The 17,304-nt window shown below is 38.0% G+C and overlaps 1 protein-coding gene across 1 annotated transcript; it reads left to right on the forward strand.

Annotated features, from left to right (window-relative positions):
- Positions 1-1,571: 1,571 nt before the first annotated feature.
- On the forward strand, positions 1,572-12,443 carry LOC135079083 (cytochrome P450 6B1-like). Its single transcript, XM_063973692.1, has 10 exons — positions 1,572-1,957; positions 3,940-4,271; positions 5,385-5,583; positions 6,023-6,334; positions 6,663-6,781; positions 7,036-7,137; positions 7,609-7,821; positions 8,465-8,604; positions 9,192-9,294; positions 12,229-12,443. The coding sequence occupies exons 2-10, from the start codon at positions 3,980-3,982 to the stop codon at positions 12,426-12,428; spliced, it is 1,680 nt and encodes a 559-aa protein (XP_063829762.1). The 5' UTR covers positions 1,572-1,957; positions 3,940-3,979; the 3' UTR covers positions 12,429-12,443.
- Positions 12,444-17,304: the final 4,861 nt, after the last annotated feature.

The following is a 17,304-nucleotide window of genomic DNA, read 5'->3' on the forward strand; positions in this document are numbered from 1 at the left end:
GACTTGTTACTTTCCTTATTTAGATTAGTATTCTTGATGATTGCATTGACGTCTACACACCATCCTCTTAGTCACAGCAAAATAATGGCATGCGATGGTATTCCGAGTCGGAATACAAATGAATTCAATGTTTAAAAGGCCAATTTTTGCAATTATGCAATTGCAATAAATGTTTCTTTCTTCCTTTCAATTTTTTGGCAACGTTGGCAAAATTATTACGTTGCTACGCGTTGCAGAATTTCTGATATTGCTTTTCCTAAATAAAAATATGTAAATGCAGCGAATATTACTGCCTGCTTATCACTAAAATATGTAGGTAACTACAGTCTGATAATTATAAAGGCAGCGACTTATTTAATGTCTACAATCTAGATTTGGTGGACCGACGACATCGTAAAGGTAGCAGGGAAGCGCTGGACGCAGGCCGCTACCAATCGATCAACATGGAAAGCATTGGGGGAGGCCTATGTTCAGCAGTGGACGTCCTATGGCTGAAATGATGATGATGATGATGAATCTAGATTTAATTTTCATTATGGTCAAAACTGTATTTTAACTTCTGCGCTAGGCTCTAAATAAAAATAATGCACAATGTTCAAAATGTGGTTTTTAATTTCAGGTTTAGCAATCATTAGTATGAATTACGTTCATTTTTCTGTCTAATCGGTGCTCCTGTGGACATCTGTTTTATCCACATAGTTTTTTTAATTCAGCTAGACGGATTAATGCGCCCACCTGGGTCTACCTGGCTTTATCCAGGCACGTCGCGAGGGCGGTAGAAATTGTAATCCTTTATTTTTTTTGTTTTTGTAGTCGCGTATTTATGAGCTTATGGTAAATGTGTAGCTAAATTTTTAGTATTTCTCACGTGTGATACTGCTGAAGTCCTACAGAAAAATTAATTTTCACCCTTAAGTATCTGGTACAGTGTAAAATGCTAGCATGCAGATAATTGAAACGAAAGCGTTAATTAAATTAAATCGAGCAAGCCCGTTGAAACATTAGAGTTTGCTTCTATCAAAGAAAATCCTAATATTAGACACTAAAAAGCTTTGGAATCGCACCTTTTAAATCACAAAGCCAGTCCTGTGGGACCTGCGCATTTTTGGATCAATCCATCTCTGTCACACGTTGGGAGCTGTGCTGACAGGAGTGAAAGCAACATTATTATATTATTATACATTACCAACAATATGAAAAGATCTCTCTGCAAATATGCAATATTTAGGTATTACGAATAGTCCTCACTCAGAAGTTAAGGAATACTTCTTGCATCAGGTTTTCTTTCGGAATGCAGTATTAAAAGCGATGTTATTTTTAGAACATTAGTGACTCTACTTTTTTCGACTTTTGTTCCACAATGTAGAGTCAGAGAACCTGTTAAAGGCAAGTTAAGTTTTTCCGAGTGAGTCATCGTATCTGCCATAAGCGAAAATTATGGAATTAAATACGTATAAACATAACATGTTAACTGTTTTTTATATTGTAGATTCTGTCTGTAAAATGCAGGTTTCTCAGATCTATTTTAAGGAAATTTAAAATAGGTCTCTTTATGATTTGCCCGAGCCCGATCGTCGAATCCGGGCCCTTTACGTTTAAGGAGATTTAAGCCACACCATCGGACAAGTAACTGGTGTCTCACCGACCCATTGTCCGAATCCCAATCATCGCACTCGTATGTTTACGAATATGCGTCTACAAACTTTCTCTATTACAGCATCACTGCGCCCGCGCTCGAGTCGACGCATGTCACTCGCGGTTCCAAATTCAAATTCGTATGGTGTTTTTATTTCGAAGTTTAAATTACAAAAATTTTAATCGTCGAGTGCGCCTCTGTCAAATGAGTGTGTTTTGTTCTTCGGACATGCGAGTGTGATGTGTTGTGCATTTAAACGATCTTGTTTTGTTTATATTACGGAGTTGCTGCATTAATGGAACGATTTTTAGAATAAGAAAGGTTTGGATACTAAACATATTTATTAATATTTTATGTACTTAAGAGTTCATTACTATTTACAATATTATGAGTTGTTTTGAACTTTTGTAAACGTAGGCTTGTAAAATATAGAGAAAGTTATCGAATGACTCAGATTTAATTCCAGATAATCCTGCTTTAAGAGGCAATGGAAAATTTTGTTGGATCATAAAACTTTCCGTTACATAAACATCTATCGAATCTTGGGCCTTAACAGTAGCGGCGTAAGGGGGGGGGGCGGTGGGGGCGGTCCGCCCCGGGTGCCAAGCATCAGGGGGTGACACAAGTCGCACAGATTAGTACTCACTGGCACATCTGCATGGCAAGTCAGCGGTCTATTTCATGACATGGGGTGCGAATCGGTAGGTAACCCCAAAATCCTGGGGGGGTACCAAGGGGTGCCTTAGGACTTATGACGGGGGGGTGATCGCCCCGGGTGCCAACCCATGCTACGCCGCCACTGGGCCTTAATGCTATTTTGTTGAAGCCGGCAAGTTCTTAAAGTAGAAGTAAATACAGTGTATATAGTTCACTCTTTTATTATGCAAGTGTTAACGGTTTGTTTTGTGACGTAATATTTGACGAAGTAACTATTACGTTAGATCCCGGTAACGCTAAATTATCTATAGTTAGTTCGATACTATTCGAATTGGCATCGAACTTTATTAAAATTAAGTTATTTAAAAGATTAAATTTAAATAATAAGACTGTATGGCTTTGTGGTTAACTGCAAAAGTTGCTGTAACGAAGACGCGGGTTCGAATCCCACAGACGGTCACAGAAAGTTTGTGTTATGAACCGAAAGAAGGAAAGACCAAAAATGTTTATTTGCCATATAAAAACAATACTAATAATCAGCATAAAAACCAGTTATAAGTTTTATGTTAATTTGAATTCACCCATTTAAATTGCCACTTAGGCACTTTTTATTTGCGAAAAAAGCTTACATTTTTTATTAAATTGTGCAAATAAAATGTCAATGTTTTAGGTATGTTTTTACAAGTGACAGTATTAGGTAAATTGAGCTGCGTTGAGGCTCATCGTTCATTTACACTCAGTTGGTGAAATTGAGGTCACACGCAGGCTCAGATTTAAGCAAAAAGTTAAATATCGGCATAAAAATAAACCAAATTATATTACAATTTATCGGTTTTACTGTAGGTGCTGTAGGTAAGTAATAATAATAATTAAACTGGTCTTATTCCGCTCTGCTCTGGAATAGATAGTAATAGATCTGGTGGGATTCCGTTGTCTTAGAAAACTTTTTGCTTACCATTTAACATATATTTTTTTAATCAGAACACGGCAGGTTTTTACCGCAATCGTACCTGATGTAAAGTGATTTTATTTGGGGTTTTGCTATCATTTTGAATGAATGAAACGTTTGCTACGATTTTTTAAAACCAAATGAAAAGTAAAAATCCACCAAAAAGCTCCGTTACCTCTACATTTTTTTCCGTGTGCAAAGGACACAGATTCTAATATAGTAAGTGATAAGATAATAAATACCCCATCATTACACTTGCAAGTTGCTTCTTTACGTAGGTACTTACGACTGTATAGGTCTTAAGTATTAAGAAATCACGATAAGCGATTTACATAGAGTGTTCACATTTGCATCGTATGTAATCATGTAAGTTGCTTACTTACGTGAGTAAAACTTATAAATGTAAAGGCAGTTTTCAATGTAGAGTTCTTCTTCTTAGTCGGGCACTCTTGTCAGAGTGGTCGTGGTTGCGCTGACGAGGTACATGGTGGGGTAATTTCATCTCCGAGTGTAGCTCTCCTGGTGATGTGCTTCCATTTCTAACGGTTAGAGGCGTCGCGAGTACACTGGATGGTGGACTCAGTGGCCTTTGTGATAGCCTCTATCCAGCGGGTTGGCGATCGACCGCATGCTCTCTTGCCTTCCGCAATTCCTGTAAATGTAGAGTTATTAAACATTAATTATTTCTGACCCACAGATTAACCAAAGACAGTGGATGTAGAGACTAGAGACCAAAGATGTTCGGGTTTAAACGATCAGTCGCCTTCCTGGTGGTGACCCTAGCGTGGGCCCTGCAATACTACACCTTCGGGAGCGTACTATTATGGTACATTTTCGCAGTACCACTGTCGCTCGCCGTGGTATATGCAGTGGGGACCTATGACCATGAGTACTGGGCCGATCGCGGGATCTTCGCCCCTCCTGCTTTGCCCTTCGTAGGGCATATCAAGACTGTCGTCACCTTCAAGGAGCAAGGAGGACTCTTCTTCAAGAGAATCTACGATCAATACAAGGATCTGAGGTTTTTGGGTGAGTATTTAAAAATTTAAAAGCCAGCATTTATCTCAAAGTACTCGCTGACAAGTATAAAATGAAAATAGGACATAATAGCAGCAGGTTTATTATAAAATTGATGTTATTAATCTGAACAATCTTATCACGTAGGTAAATTTAATGTACTGTCTACCGATGTCAAAACTTTAAACTTCGCCGACGCTCTACTTTGTTATGCACTTAAACATTTGAAACGTAGTATTATTGTTGTTTATTAAACACGAGGTTAATTTAATCAAATGAAATATTTTATTCAGCGACACCAATATTCATACTTATTGTAGGTATTTCTTGTTTTTTACGATTCCAAAATCTAGCTTGCTCAATATCAGAGGAACTTTAGTCGAAACTTATTAATCTAAATCGTTTAGCCACTAAACAAGTCTATAGATAACAAAGCAGTATCGATGCCCATCACTAATGTACTGCACCATCCATATTAATTCTGCTCAGAGACCGGAGCCGGACACTTCACGGACTCCGGGGTCCGGACAGCCCGGACGCTGCTCTCGGGGTGCAAGAATAATTGATTCTTCCTGTACCACCTTTAGTAACATTGCTATTGATACTTATTTGGTCTAGATAAAAGCTAACTGAAAAGCGGGGCAAGTGAAATAGGATTTTGCTCCGTGAATTCAAATTCAAAATTCAAATAGTTTATTCAGTACATAGGCCCTTTCTAGGGCACTTATACACGTCCCAAATATAGCTTGCCCTACCACCACTTCACTACCAATATTACTACATAAAAGTATCATCAATTTAGTTAGCCACAGGGCGTGCTAAAACAACACCTTCCCCAATGATTTCCCCAGATTGGCCGTTTATTCTGACTTGATCCATCGCTAAAATTCATGTTTGACCTGTGTAGGTCAAACATGAATTTTAGCGATCTCCTCGACTCGTCTCGTCAGCGTAAGGAGTGTTCCTTACGCTGACAAGACGAGTCGAGGAGGCCTGATATTTGAATTTCTGTCCCTTAAACGCCTTTTACACTATCCACGAGAATAGCCATAACGGCTACTATTCATAATAAATGGTTCAAAACCTTTTCCAGAATTTCTGAAAACTAGGAACAATTTTTTCCAGGAACGCACCAATTCTACCAGAGGACCCTCGTGGTCCGCGACCCTGAGCTGATAAAGAGGATCTGCGTGAACGACTTCCAGCACTTCGTGGACCGCGGCTTCTTCTTCAGGGAGGACGTGGACCCCCTCGCCGGGTCCGTGCTGTTCCTCCGGGGGGCCAAATGGAAGCGCCTTAGAGCCAAGATATCACCTATATTTTCGTAAGTTGCCAGATATTCTCTTCTTCTTTGTCCTAGCCATTTTCCACTTTCATCCCAAGTTGCCTGACAAATATGTGGATAAAACTGTATCAAATACATTCTTATACCATTTCCACAATCCAAACAAAACAAAAGCCATACTAATATGATTAAAATAAACTTAAATATTTTCCTTGCCTAAATTCATTTGTCACATTTCAATAAATTCAAAAAGATTTACGCACTTCATCAAATTATTATTTACCTACTATTTGTTTCCCATTTAGCAACGAATGGAGTGCTTTCTTCTTCTTCTTTATTACAAACATACGCAGACACCCACCCAAGGACCACCGAATATTTTCAAATTGAGTTTCCTCTAGATTCTAGCTTTAGAGGAATTATTGCAAATTTTAAACATATAACTTTAACTCAATATCTCTTCAATATCACTTTCCAGACCAAATAAACTACGAAGCATGTTTCCACTAATTGACAACACGGCAAAAGAATTTCTAGTTCGAGTGAAAAAGCAATGTACCAAAAACAAACACGATGCTAGTAACAACGCCAGTGAAGAAGACAAAATGGTGGCTGAAAAAGCGAATACTGCAGAAGTAAAGTTTGAGAAGTTCGTTGGAGGTTTTACGGCAGATGCAATAGTGCCGTGTGCCTTTGGACTGAAAAGCAATGTCATGGATAATGAGGATGATCCGTTTGCTGTAGCCCTGCATGCCTTTTATGAGATGTCGCTGTTCAACATTTTTGAGAAGTAAGTGTACCTCTGCCTTTGAAGAGAGAAAATAAGACCAATCTTTCGGTGCTCTCTTAAAGTAGTAACTTTCTATGTAATTGTATCTTACTTAATTGCAATTACATCGCGTTAAATGAAGTAACATAAACGGAATAATTACATAATTGGTTAAGAATAGAGCAATTATTATAATATTAGATGAGTTTCAGTCAAATATAATACGAATACATTTGTAATAATGTAAGTACATTGGAGATAAAACATTTCTCTAAAGTTATTGCCGACCTCCCCTTTTTAGAAGTAGTACAATAATTCCCTTATCAATCATAAATTATACTAATTTCAGGACCATGCGTCAATTCTGGCCCGCCTTCGTGCTGTTCTTCCGCATGCGAATCATTCCGAAGAAGACCCATGACTTCTTCTGTAACATCGTCTGCAGTGTACTCAGGGCCAGGGAAAAAGGTGTGTGTAAGAAGTTTGTAATAAGCATAATTAATATTATTCTTAGCCTGGATACGTTTGTAAACGTGAAAAGTCAGTCAAACTCCATAGAAAAACACAGGTTAAATTTAAAGTTACGGCTAAAGTTAAGGTAATACCGTGACTCGGCCTTAGTAGGCATACGCTTCTCAGTCACCGTTATAATTTATCGTTTAGAAAAGCAACCTCTTCAATTAGATTAACATAGGAGAATGTCACAGTATTTGTGATTACAGGTGACCAGGAGAAACGCGGAGACTTCATTGACATGATGATGGCACTGCGCAACGATGACACCAATCAAAATAACAAGCCGGTTGAAGACGACATCGAAATTAGTGAGTTGACGAACTTCGAAATCGAAATTAGTTAAAGAAAACAGTCATTCTAGTTGAGTGCGAATCCCATAGGCGTGAGCTTATTTTGGTTCACATTAGAAAATCCTGACGATCTTGTAACCCAGATCCCTCCAACTACCTAGAGGAACAGGTTAGGAGGAACAGCTCTAAGCCTGATACTAACCAGAAGACGGGATTAATTGTCAGTAGTGTCGCTCTATTCTTTCTTGTTTACGACGACTTGTATAAACGGCCTCCCAAATAGTTGTAATTTTTGTGTTGTATGTACCTAAACATAATCTACAAGGTGGATCGGCAACAGCATAAAGGTAGTAGGGAGGCGCTGGATGCAAGCCGCTACCAAACAGTCAACATGGAAACAGGTCTATACTTTGCAGTGGAAGTCATAAGGCTGAAATGATGATGATGATGATGTTATAAAGAGTACCTGAATGTCTCTTATGTCTTCAGCTGATATGGTGATAGCAGCGAACGCGTTCATAATCTTCCTGGGCGGCTTCGAAACCACATCTTCGACCCTGGCTTTCTTGTTCCTGGAGCTGGCGGCGCATCCGGAAGTCCAGGACAAGATGAGGAGCGAGATCGAGGAAGTTATCGCCAAGCACGGCCAGATGACGTACGAGGCGTTACAGGACTTGACGTATATGGAGATGGTTATATTGGGTATGTATAATAATTTAAGTTATAGAAAAATAGAACTCAGGAAATCATCAAAAAATGTTCTGCCTTCTAGGTACCACCCTCGACTTTGATATCAGTTTAATTAACATAACAAATCACTTTATTTATTAGGAGTAAGAAATTATGTTTTGATATCGCTGACATGGGAAATGATGGATTTTATTCTTCTGTTGTCTCGTTAACATGGGTAATAATGGATTCTACAATAAACGTTCTTTTCCTATTCTCGATCCCGTATCAGACTAAAATGTAGACTTCTTATTTATGTCCGTCCTGGGTCGTATCACTTGTATCTAGGTATCTCTTTTGGTGAACTTCTTTCAGCAGTTAGGCGTGTCTACATATCATGCAGATACAGCTTTAGCATTTAAAATATTGTGCCATGAATTTTTATGATGTGAAATGCTTAACATCTTATAATAAGTAAGCCGAGTTGCAATCGAAAGCTTATGGTTTATTCCACCAGGTGCAAAATATTTTTTTAAGTTGTATCTTCCTGCACATTTATGTACAATTTAATGCTGTTGAAACATTGTTAAACAAATAAAATAAAATAAATTAATTAAATGTTAGCTACTTTGTCACAAAACAACTACTTAGAGTTACTATATTATTCATTTTACAGAGACTCTTCGCCTGTACCCGCCGTTCCCGACCATCCAGCGGATGTGCACGAAAGACTACACCATCCCGGGGACCACTACAGTCGTGGAGGAGGGCACCATTGTGCTGTTCCCAACGCTGGGCATACACAGAGATGAACAGGTTTGTACCTATTCCATTCACTGACCACAATATTCTAGTTCAGGTTTGTCCCACTAACTTACTGATGACAAATACTTAAGACCTTCTAGTTCTTTTTACAGACCTTAGTTAAGTATGCATTCTGTCTGATACAAAAATAATGGATGGAAGGGCAAAGCGTCATGATACTTGGCGAAAAGATAATGCGAACCTATACCTACAACCACAACTGCAGATATTTAATAATTGTGACAGTCAGACTATTTAGTAAGTTTGAAAAAATACTGATACTGAAATAATAATAGTTGATTGGGCACAGAACTATTCCCACCTCTCGTTCGCACCGCTCAACTCCTGTGTAGCAAGGATCTACAAATTTTGACCGTCAATAAAAACCCAACCAGTGAAGGCCAAGTTTGTCCTGGAAGAAACTGTCATTGGAACTGCAACAAAATTAATCAACTGCTAGTGCAATAAACTAGAAACTTATTAAACTAAAAAAAATCTGTTTGAACAGTATGCTTGTCCGCGATTACTCGCGTTTGACTAAACCCATTTTGACGCGGTTTTCAGAAGCGTTATTTGTATTTAATAATTTTGTATTCCAGTACTTCCCCGATGCGGAAGCGTTCCGCCCCTCGCGCTGGGCGGGCGCCGCGCCGCCGCCCGGTGTGTATGCGCCCTTCGGCGACGGGCCCCGCTACTGCATAGGTAAGCAACCTACTGCAATACCTCATCACCATCATATACTCAATCTAAATATATAAAAGGAGAAACTGACTGACTGCGTGACAGATCAACGCACAGCCTAAACGGCTAAACGTAGGCACTTGAAATTTGGAAGGGACGTAGCTTAGGTACCGTATAGGTGCACTAAGAAAGGAATTCCCGAAATTCCCACGGAAACGGGAGTTAGCGGGAAAAAACTTTTGTATGAAAATATCTAAACCGCTTAAGATAGATGAAGGGGGTAAAACGGGATCCACGCGTACGAAGTCGCGGGCGGCCGCTTGTACTCTATAAGATTCGTTCGTTCGTTCGTTCGTTTCAGGCGAAAGACGTCCACTGCTGGACAAAGGCCTCCCCCAAGGATTTCCACAAAGACCGGTCCTGCGTCGCTCGCATCCAGGCGCCACCCGCGACCTTCACCAGATCGTCGGCCCATCAGATCTATAAGTTTATTGCTTCCTTCATAGTACATTTAGGTGTTACATTATAGTTGTAGATCATTAAGGACCCTGTTGGGCGCTGCAAACTAAAACTCAATAGGAAAGGAGGCTTCTTTTTATCATAGATAGAAAGTTATACTTTAGGTACATCGCTAATGAATTTTATCATCTAGATATTATTTTATGGTGTAATAGTATTTCGTAGTTAATAGCTCTTTTAGCCCAGTTATGAATTTACTATTATTATTTTCTTTTAAATGATCATCATCATCTCAGCCATAGGACGTCCACTGCTGAACATAGGCGTCCCCCAATGATATCCATGTTGCCCGGTTGGTAGCGGCCTGCGTCCAGCGCCTTCCTGCTACTTTTACGTTGATAATAATTAATGCTATAAGTACTTTAATGGAATATTTTTTTATTCATTACGTACATACACCAACGACAACAGTACACTTTATATGTTGTATAATTTTATATTCATAATATTAAGCCAATTGCACTATCCCATAAACAACACAGTTTCCTAGAAATATAAATAGCTGCTTAGTAGCGTAAATGGTATTTAAGTTGATATCTAAAAACCGCAATTCGCCTTATGTACTCTGTTATCTAAAGTGCAATAAAGTTTTAAATAAACAAACAAACCGTATTAGTAATATACTTTAATCAATGAGTAGTTCAAAATAAATTTACTACTTTATAATCTTAGCCTAAATACCTACTTATAAGTTTGGTTTCAGTTAAATTAAGTACCTATGCTAAGTTAGTAATGACACCAGCACTTATCGCAATAGCAATTTGAAGTAAATAGTTCTTCCACTGTATGTATTTTTAGGTGTAAAATAGTATTTATTACGAAGACCATATGCTTTAGTATTTAACTTGGTGTTTTGCATTATCTGTACGCACAGATAATAATAATACTGGTCTGTAAGTATACTTAAATGTTGCATGCTGGCCAGTAGCTACTGCTTATCTTGCGGATGCATTATGTATAGCATGTGAGATTGTGTGGGTCAATAGTTTAATTACAAATGTATGGTTAAATAATTGTAGATACACATTTTAACCAGTGCAATAATTAATTTAACATGAATGAACAGTAATTACTATGAGACCAACCGTCCTTATTTATGTTTTTGTTTAGCAGTTTTTGCATGAAACAATGACAGTTACGGAGATTTATCAATTAATATTACCTACTTAGGTTCAGCAGTGGACGTCCTATGGCTGAAATGATGATGATGATTACTTAGGTAGGTAGGTACTTATTCAGAATTATCTCTGTTTCAAAATAAAACAAAGTAGGCCAAAATCACATATTTTTTTAGGATTTATTAGGTACCATTTGAAAATTTTTGGTTACACTCTTTAAGTAGGAAAATCTTGGAAAGGGTTAAATAAGGTCGGTAGGTCTCATAGTGATATCTGTCAGAATAACCCTAGAACATCTAGACTAACTCCCCTTAAACCTTAACGGCTCCGCCACTAATTAGGTACCAGTCACCCTGTATGATTAACAATAAACGACACAATAACTACAAATGCTTATGTTATCATTGATATTTTACAATTAAACTTATCAATTTACGTGTAAATTATCTCCTAATTTAGCCATTAATTAATTATAATGATGTAAATGTAAATATAACAGGGCATTCCAGGGTCAAAAACAAAAATCCTTGTAACTATTGATCATGGCTTCCAAAATAAGTAGATACTTATTTAGTTTTTTCCAAGTTCCTGTCGTTTCATTAACATTTGATTTATAACTTATCAGCAGAATCGCTTCATTCAAAGTTATTGTTAACTTAGCTGAATTCCTGTGGTTACGACACATTGTTATGTGTTTTGCAATGGTATCAAATTTTGAATTTGTATTACTTATCGGATCACATTCTTATAACGGGACTATTGTGTAGCCAGGATCTACAGCTTGACAATAAAAACCCAACCAGTGAAGCTAAAGCTTGTCCTGGGGGAAAGCTAACTGTCATTGGACCCACAACGAAATTAATCAGAAGAACATAGGAGTTCGAAGTTAAAGAAGAAAAGGTGTGGCCTGCTGTCTGTCTTTGGTTTTTGATGATATTTAGGATCTAGGTGGACCGACGATCTGGTAAAATCCAGGGTACGCAGAACTGACGGCCGATGGGGCAGCAAGGTTCTAGAGTGGAGGCCACGTACCGGAAAACGCAGCGTGGGACGTCCACCCACAAGGTGGACCGACGACCTGATAAAGGTAGCAGGAAGGCGCTGGATGCAGGCCGCTACCAACCGTGCGATGTGGAAGTCATTGGTTAAGTAAAGGTAGCAGAAAGGCGCTGGATGCAGGCCGCTACCAACCGTGCGATGTGAAAGTCATTGGGGGAGGTCTATGTTCAGCAGTGGGCGTCCTGTGGCTGAAATGATGATGATGATGGACGTCATTTGGCTGAAACGAACGAACTTGATGATATTGTGTGCATTGCAGGGAAGCGGTTCGCGATGATCCAGATGAAGAGCTGCCTGTCGCAGGTGGTCCCGCGGGTGCGGGTCTTCCCGGTAACGCCCCGCGCCGGGCCCTTCGCGGCGGACCCGCGTTCCCCGCTCACGCTGCACCCCTACGACTCCCGCGTCAGAATCAGCCTCATTCAGACAGACAATTTTACTTTTACTGCTGGACAGAAATAGTTGAAAAAAATATATGTTATACAACAGTTCAAGGACTACATTTGTGACGTTTGAATTTTCGCTACGTCTCTTTGTTTTGGATTAAAAAAATAAATACGGGACATCGATTTTTTACTTAAATTCCCTACTCCTCCAAAACGGCTATGTTAATTTAAAAGATTTTTGCACGAATAGATTAGGAATTCTTTAATCTTTAAATGACACGTTGCGTTTTTCAATCGAATAATAATTTCATTCATAAATTTTACTTTTGATAAATTCCGAACGTTTTGCTGTTGAGGGGGCCTTCGCGGGGTGCGGGCGGCAGTCGGCCGCTGGCCTTCAGACGGGGAGGTTGTGTCACTCGCTGCAAACTGACATTAGCGATCAAAATGAATTTTTTCTTTGGCTGAGTTGCACCACATGACGTGACCTAACTTTGACCGTAGCTTTGGCGATAACCGGTGTTTTTTTGTATGGAGTTTGACAGATTTTTGACTTTTGTCAAATTTAAAATAAGATGGTGCAACCTAGTCTTTGTTTGACAATAGTTTTTATGTCAGAGTTGTTCATAGAGCACGTTCAGTCAGACGATACGATTGAATTAAGGCATGCTCGGACTAGGGCATGTAATATCGGAAGGTTTTCAATTCCGATATTGGATTCCGATATTAGATCTCAATATCGGAATTCCGATATTAATATCGGAATTGAGTTCATGTGCTATAAAATTAATATTTGGTTATATTCTTAAGAATTTTGGATTGTTTACAATAAAATAATGATTTTCATCAAAATCTTAAATTTGGTTCATAAAATTGAAGTTTTTTAAAACCATATTTTTTACGTTATGGGTATCCATTGTATTTGGTTTTTTATGTGACAAGAGGCAAACGAGCAGACGGATCACCTGATAATGAATGGTTACTGATAATGAGCCTATATGGACTAGCAAATAATTAAAGTGTTTTTGTAAAATCACAGGTATCAAACAAACTTTTACTCCTTCATTATATTACCTTGTTTTATGTAGGCGGAACGAATTTTAGAGTCATTCAAATCACGTGTTACAAAAATTGTAGAGAGTGGTAAAAAACTTGAATATGCTTGTAATTTGTTCCTTTTTGATTATCGATGTACAACTCACAAAATCACGAGCCATCATGATCATCATGTCAGCCATAGGACGTCCACTGCTGAACACAGGCTCCGATGCTGATTTTCACAATGGCCGGTTGGTGGCGGCCTGCATCCAGCGCCTTTCTGAGGTCGTCGGTCCACCTTGTGGTTATGAGTCCTACGCTGCGCTTTCCGTTACGTGGCCTCCACTTCAGAATCTTGCTGCCTCATCGTCCGTCTGTTTTGCGTACTAAGGCTAAACCGTTGGAAGACCTTGTCACAATGCTTGAAGACCTTAATCGAGTTTCCCAACAGGTAGGCCTTCGGATGAATATGGAAAAAACGAAGCTTATGTCGAATGTCCATGTTGCTCCTTTCCTTACCCTGTTTCGGTTAGGAGCTCGATTCTCGAGATTGTTGACAAGTAAGTATGTCTATATCGGACAAACGATCAGCTAGGTAGTTAGATGCAATTTCGAGAAAGAGGTAAATCGTCGAATACGAAGACGAAAGTCTTCAATTAGTGTGTGTTACCAGTGATGATATACGGCTCGAAAACGTGGCCTTTGAATATAGGACACAACGTGCTATGGAGTGGGATAAGCTTGGTGTTTCTTTACGAGATCTAATCAGAAATGAGGAGCTCCGTAAACCAACTAAGGTCGCTGACGTAGTCCGACGGATTAGCAAGCTGAAGTGGCAATGGGCAAGGCACATAGTACGCAGAACTGACGGTCCATAGTCCAGTAAAATTAATGTTTGAAAGGGAGTTGAGACGTCGTTCTTTGTTGACCAAGTACCTATGGCAAATGCTAAAATTGATTTAGAACAAGTTAAATTAACCATAAATAGTAAAGATATTAAAATATTTGCAGTGGAACAAAAAGTGATGGTGAGAGACATGAAAAAATCATTGGTCTTTGCCAATCATGTACTTTGGGCTTTGTGGCAGGTTGTGGCGAGTTTAAACGCTTTGTTTAAAATCTCAATTAAAACTTTTATCTGATTCCGATATTACGATATTGGGTCGCTCAATATCGGAATTGAAATATCGGATCTCGCAGTCCGAGATTCCGATATTACGAGATTCCGAGATTCCGATATTCATGCCCTAGCTCGGACGCTATTATCTACCTAAATAGAATCTAGTGTAAAAAAATCGACTCCAAAAAAAACGGCACTAGATAAGTAAAAGTTGAAAATATATTCCGTTATTTATTTACTAGGCCTTTGCAATCAGTATCCAAATTAGGAGCGAGTCAGAATCAGTAACTTAATCGATTTACGTGAAGAAAACAATTTATATTTTTCATACTTAGCCTCGGCGCAAATGGGCCATTTAGAATTAGATTTTCAATATGTTTCTTCGCGAAAATACCACAGTTAAAAAAAATAAGATAAAGTGGTATTGATAAATTATAGAGCTTATTAAAAAATGTGGATACTGATTACAAATGCCCGTATATTATCATGATTGATATTTTCGGAGTCGGTGATTTTTTGGTGATTCGTTTTGGAGTAGGTTTTAATTTTTGGTGAAAATTAATTTATTTCATGCCTTTAGTAGACTATAGGTACTCAATAGACTTTGTTGTTGCCACTGAAGGTGCATAGGTACACAGTACATTGATACCATATTTTTCATGTTAAGTGCAAATAAACTTCCCTAAATTACCTGTTTGTTGACAAATAAAAATATCCCGTGTCCAATATTTTTGATAGTGTAATTGACGGACTAAAAGTGTTTTTTTAAGAAACTAGCCTATTCCTACGGCCACATTCCAGCTCCATCATCAGACCCTGTTTGTCTTTGAGAATTGAAGTAGGTAGGTACTCGTGATTTTTAAAGTAGCTTACTTACATAATATTACTTACTTATATTTATATAAATAAATAAATAAATACAAATCAAACGAGCCTAAACTCGATGGAATCGTTTAATCCCGGAGTTGCTATGGGGCCACTGGCATTCCAGCTCTATCATCAGATCGACTCCATGTCATCACAATATTGTCCAAAATTTTAACTCAATCAGCTGTTGAAGGATTTCTAATAAGAAGACGAGATTAAACATATTTTCAGTATATTCTTCATAAGTGACACAAAGAGAATGACAATAGACAAAAGAAGAAACATTTGTTTTTTTAAACCATAGACAATACTACTATGTGTTCCAATACCTATCTACAGTTGTCGTCAGGAAGTTGGTCTAACAAATTCAGCTTGCAAGATTCCACCCGAAGTTACCTACATATTACATGTTCAAATTTCGAGAACGGCTGAACCGACAAAAACATTAGAAAATTTACGACAAAATTTAATAAAATAAAAAAAAAATATCCCGTACAAAATGTTCATGGATTTTTATTAAATACCTTTACGCCTGAGCTAAATGACACTGACATCAAGGTTCATCAATTCAAATTTAAAATAATAGGCAGTAATGTCATGAAAAAAGAGCTTCTATTCTGTATCTACCTATGCCCGTGTAATTTTGATCGGTGTCAAATCGAAGTTTTCGTGCGGGGTGCGCGGGTGTTTCGCGCGGCGTGAAGGTCAAACGCCTAAGGTCATTGAGGACTCTAATCGCCTTAAGGCTGGGTTGCACCATCTTACTTTAAATTTAACAAACGTCAAAAGTCTGTCAAACTCCACTCCATACTAAACACATGTTAACGTTATTGTCACGGTTAAAACAAGATGGTGCAACTTAAACTTAGCCTTAAAATTGCAACTTTGGACTTCGTGTCTTCTGCTATTAGTGTCAAAGAAAACTGATAGGATTTGCTATAAATGTTGTATTTAAATAAGCTCTAACTTCTATAGTGTACAAAAAATTTAAGTAACTGCCCGTTTTCACCATCAATCCCTAATTTTTAAGTGACCCCTATATGGTAACACTTCAGAAATTTTGTTTACATAGGGGTCACTTAAAAATTAGGGATTGATGGGCATTAGTTTTGCAGGCCAGTATGATATAATGCAGTTTTTAGCAAGTGATTCAAGAAGCAAGTTTATTTACTTAGCATTCTAGCGAAGCCGTGGCGTTAGTGTAAATAAAATAAACTAAGAGTGATCAAAATTCCTTCTCAGCTAGTTGTAGAATTAAAACATCTGTCGATTTGTTATTTTTATTGGAGTTAAAAGTTTTTATGGATTTTTTATCAACTGTTAAAATAATAACGACCGACGATTGAATAGAATAAAAAGTTAAGTTCAATTCTTATTTGTTTTCTTTTTATTGCAATTCAAAATTGTAAAATTTAACTGTTATAAACCCACCCTGTTATCCATAAGCATCACTTTAGATTGTTTTTATGTACCTATTGTAATTTTGTGTGTGTGTTTCAAATTATGGCAGTTTAATTCAGGTTAAGTAGTCGACAGCATTAAGGTTTTATTACAAAACTAGCTGACCCGGAGAACTTTGTTCCGCCTTAATGGCAATAAATAAGCAGACTTTTTTTTAAAAGTATCCTATGTCCTTCTCCTGGCTCTAAACTACCTCCCTGACAATTTTCAGCTAAATCGGTTCAGCCGTTCTTGAGTTATAAGTGGAGTAACTAACACGACTTTCTTTTATATATATAATATAAGATAAAATATGACGTCAACTATTTTTCATACCCTATGTCTTAGATTAATAAAACCTAGATGGATAGTCTTCATACAAACGCTTCGTCAAGAGTGAGGCAAAAATCTTATGTCATTAGTGTCAATTTTGTTGGGGAGTGTAGACAGTGAAGGCGATTTTCCCGAAAGTAGGGAAATTTTTAAT

The sequence above is a fragment of the Ostrinia nubilalis genome, chromosome 16 (assembly GCF_963855985.1).
Source record: "Ostrinia nubilalis chromosome 16, ilOstNubi1.1, whole genome shotgun sequence".
Taxonomy (NCBI): Eukaryota; Metazoa; Arthropoda; class Insecta; order Lepidoptera; family Crambidae; genus Ostrinia; species Ostrinia nubilalis.

Excerpts from the sequence above, each read along its gene's own strand:
- LOC135079083 (XM_063973692.1), top strand. The coding sequence starts at position 3,980 with ATGTTCGGGTTTAAACGATCAGTCGCCTTCCTGGTGGTGACCCTAGCG. Across the intron at positions 5,584-6,022 it reads AAGATATCACCTATATTTTC|ACCAAATAAACTACGAAGCA; the intron begins GTAAGTTGCCAG and ends ATCACTTTCCAG. Across the intron at positions 6,782-7,035 it reads ACTCAGGGCCAGGGAAAAAG|GTGACCAGGAGAAACGCGGA; the intron begins GTGTGTGTAAGA and ends TTGTGATTACAG.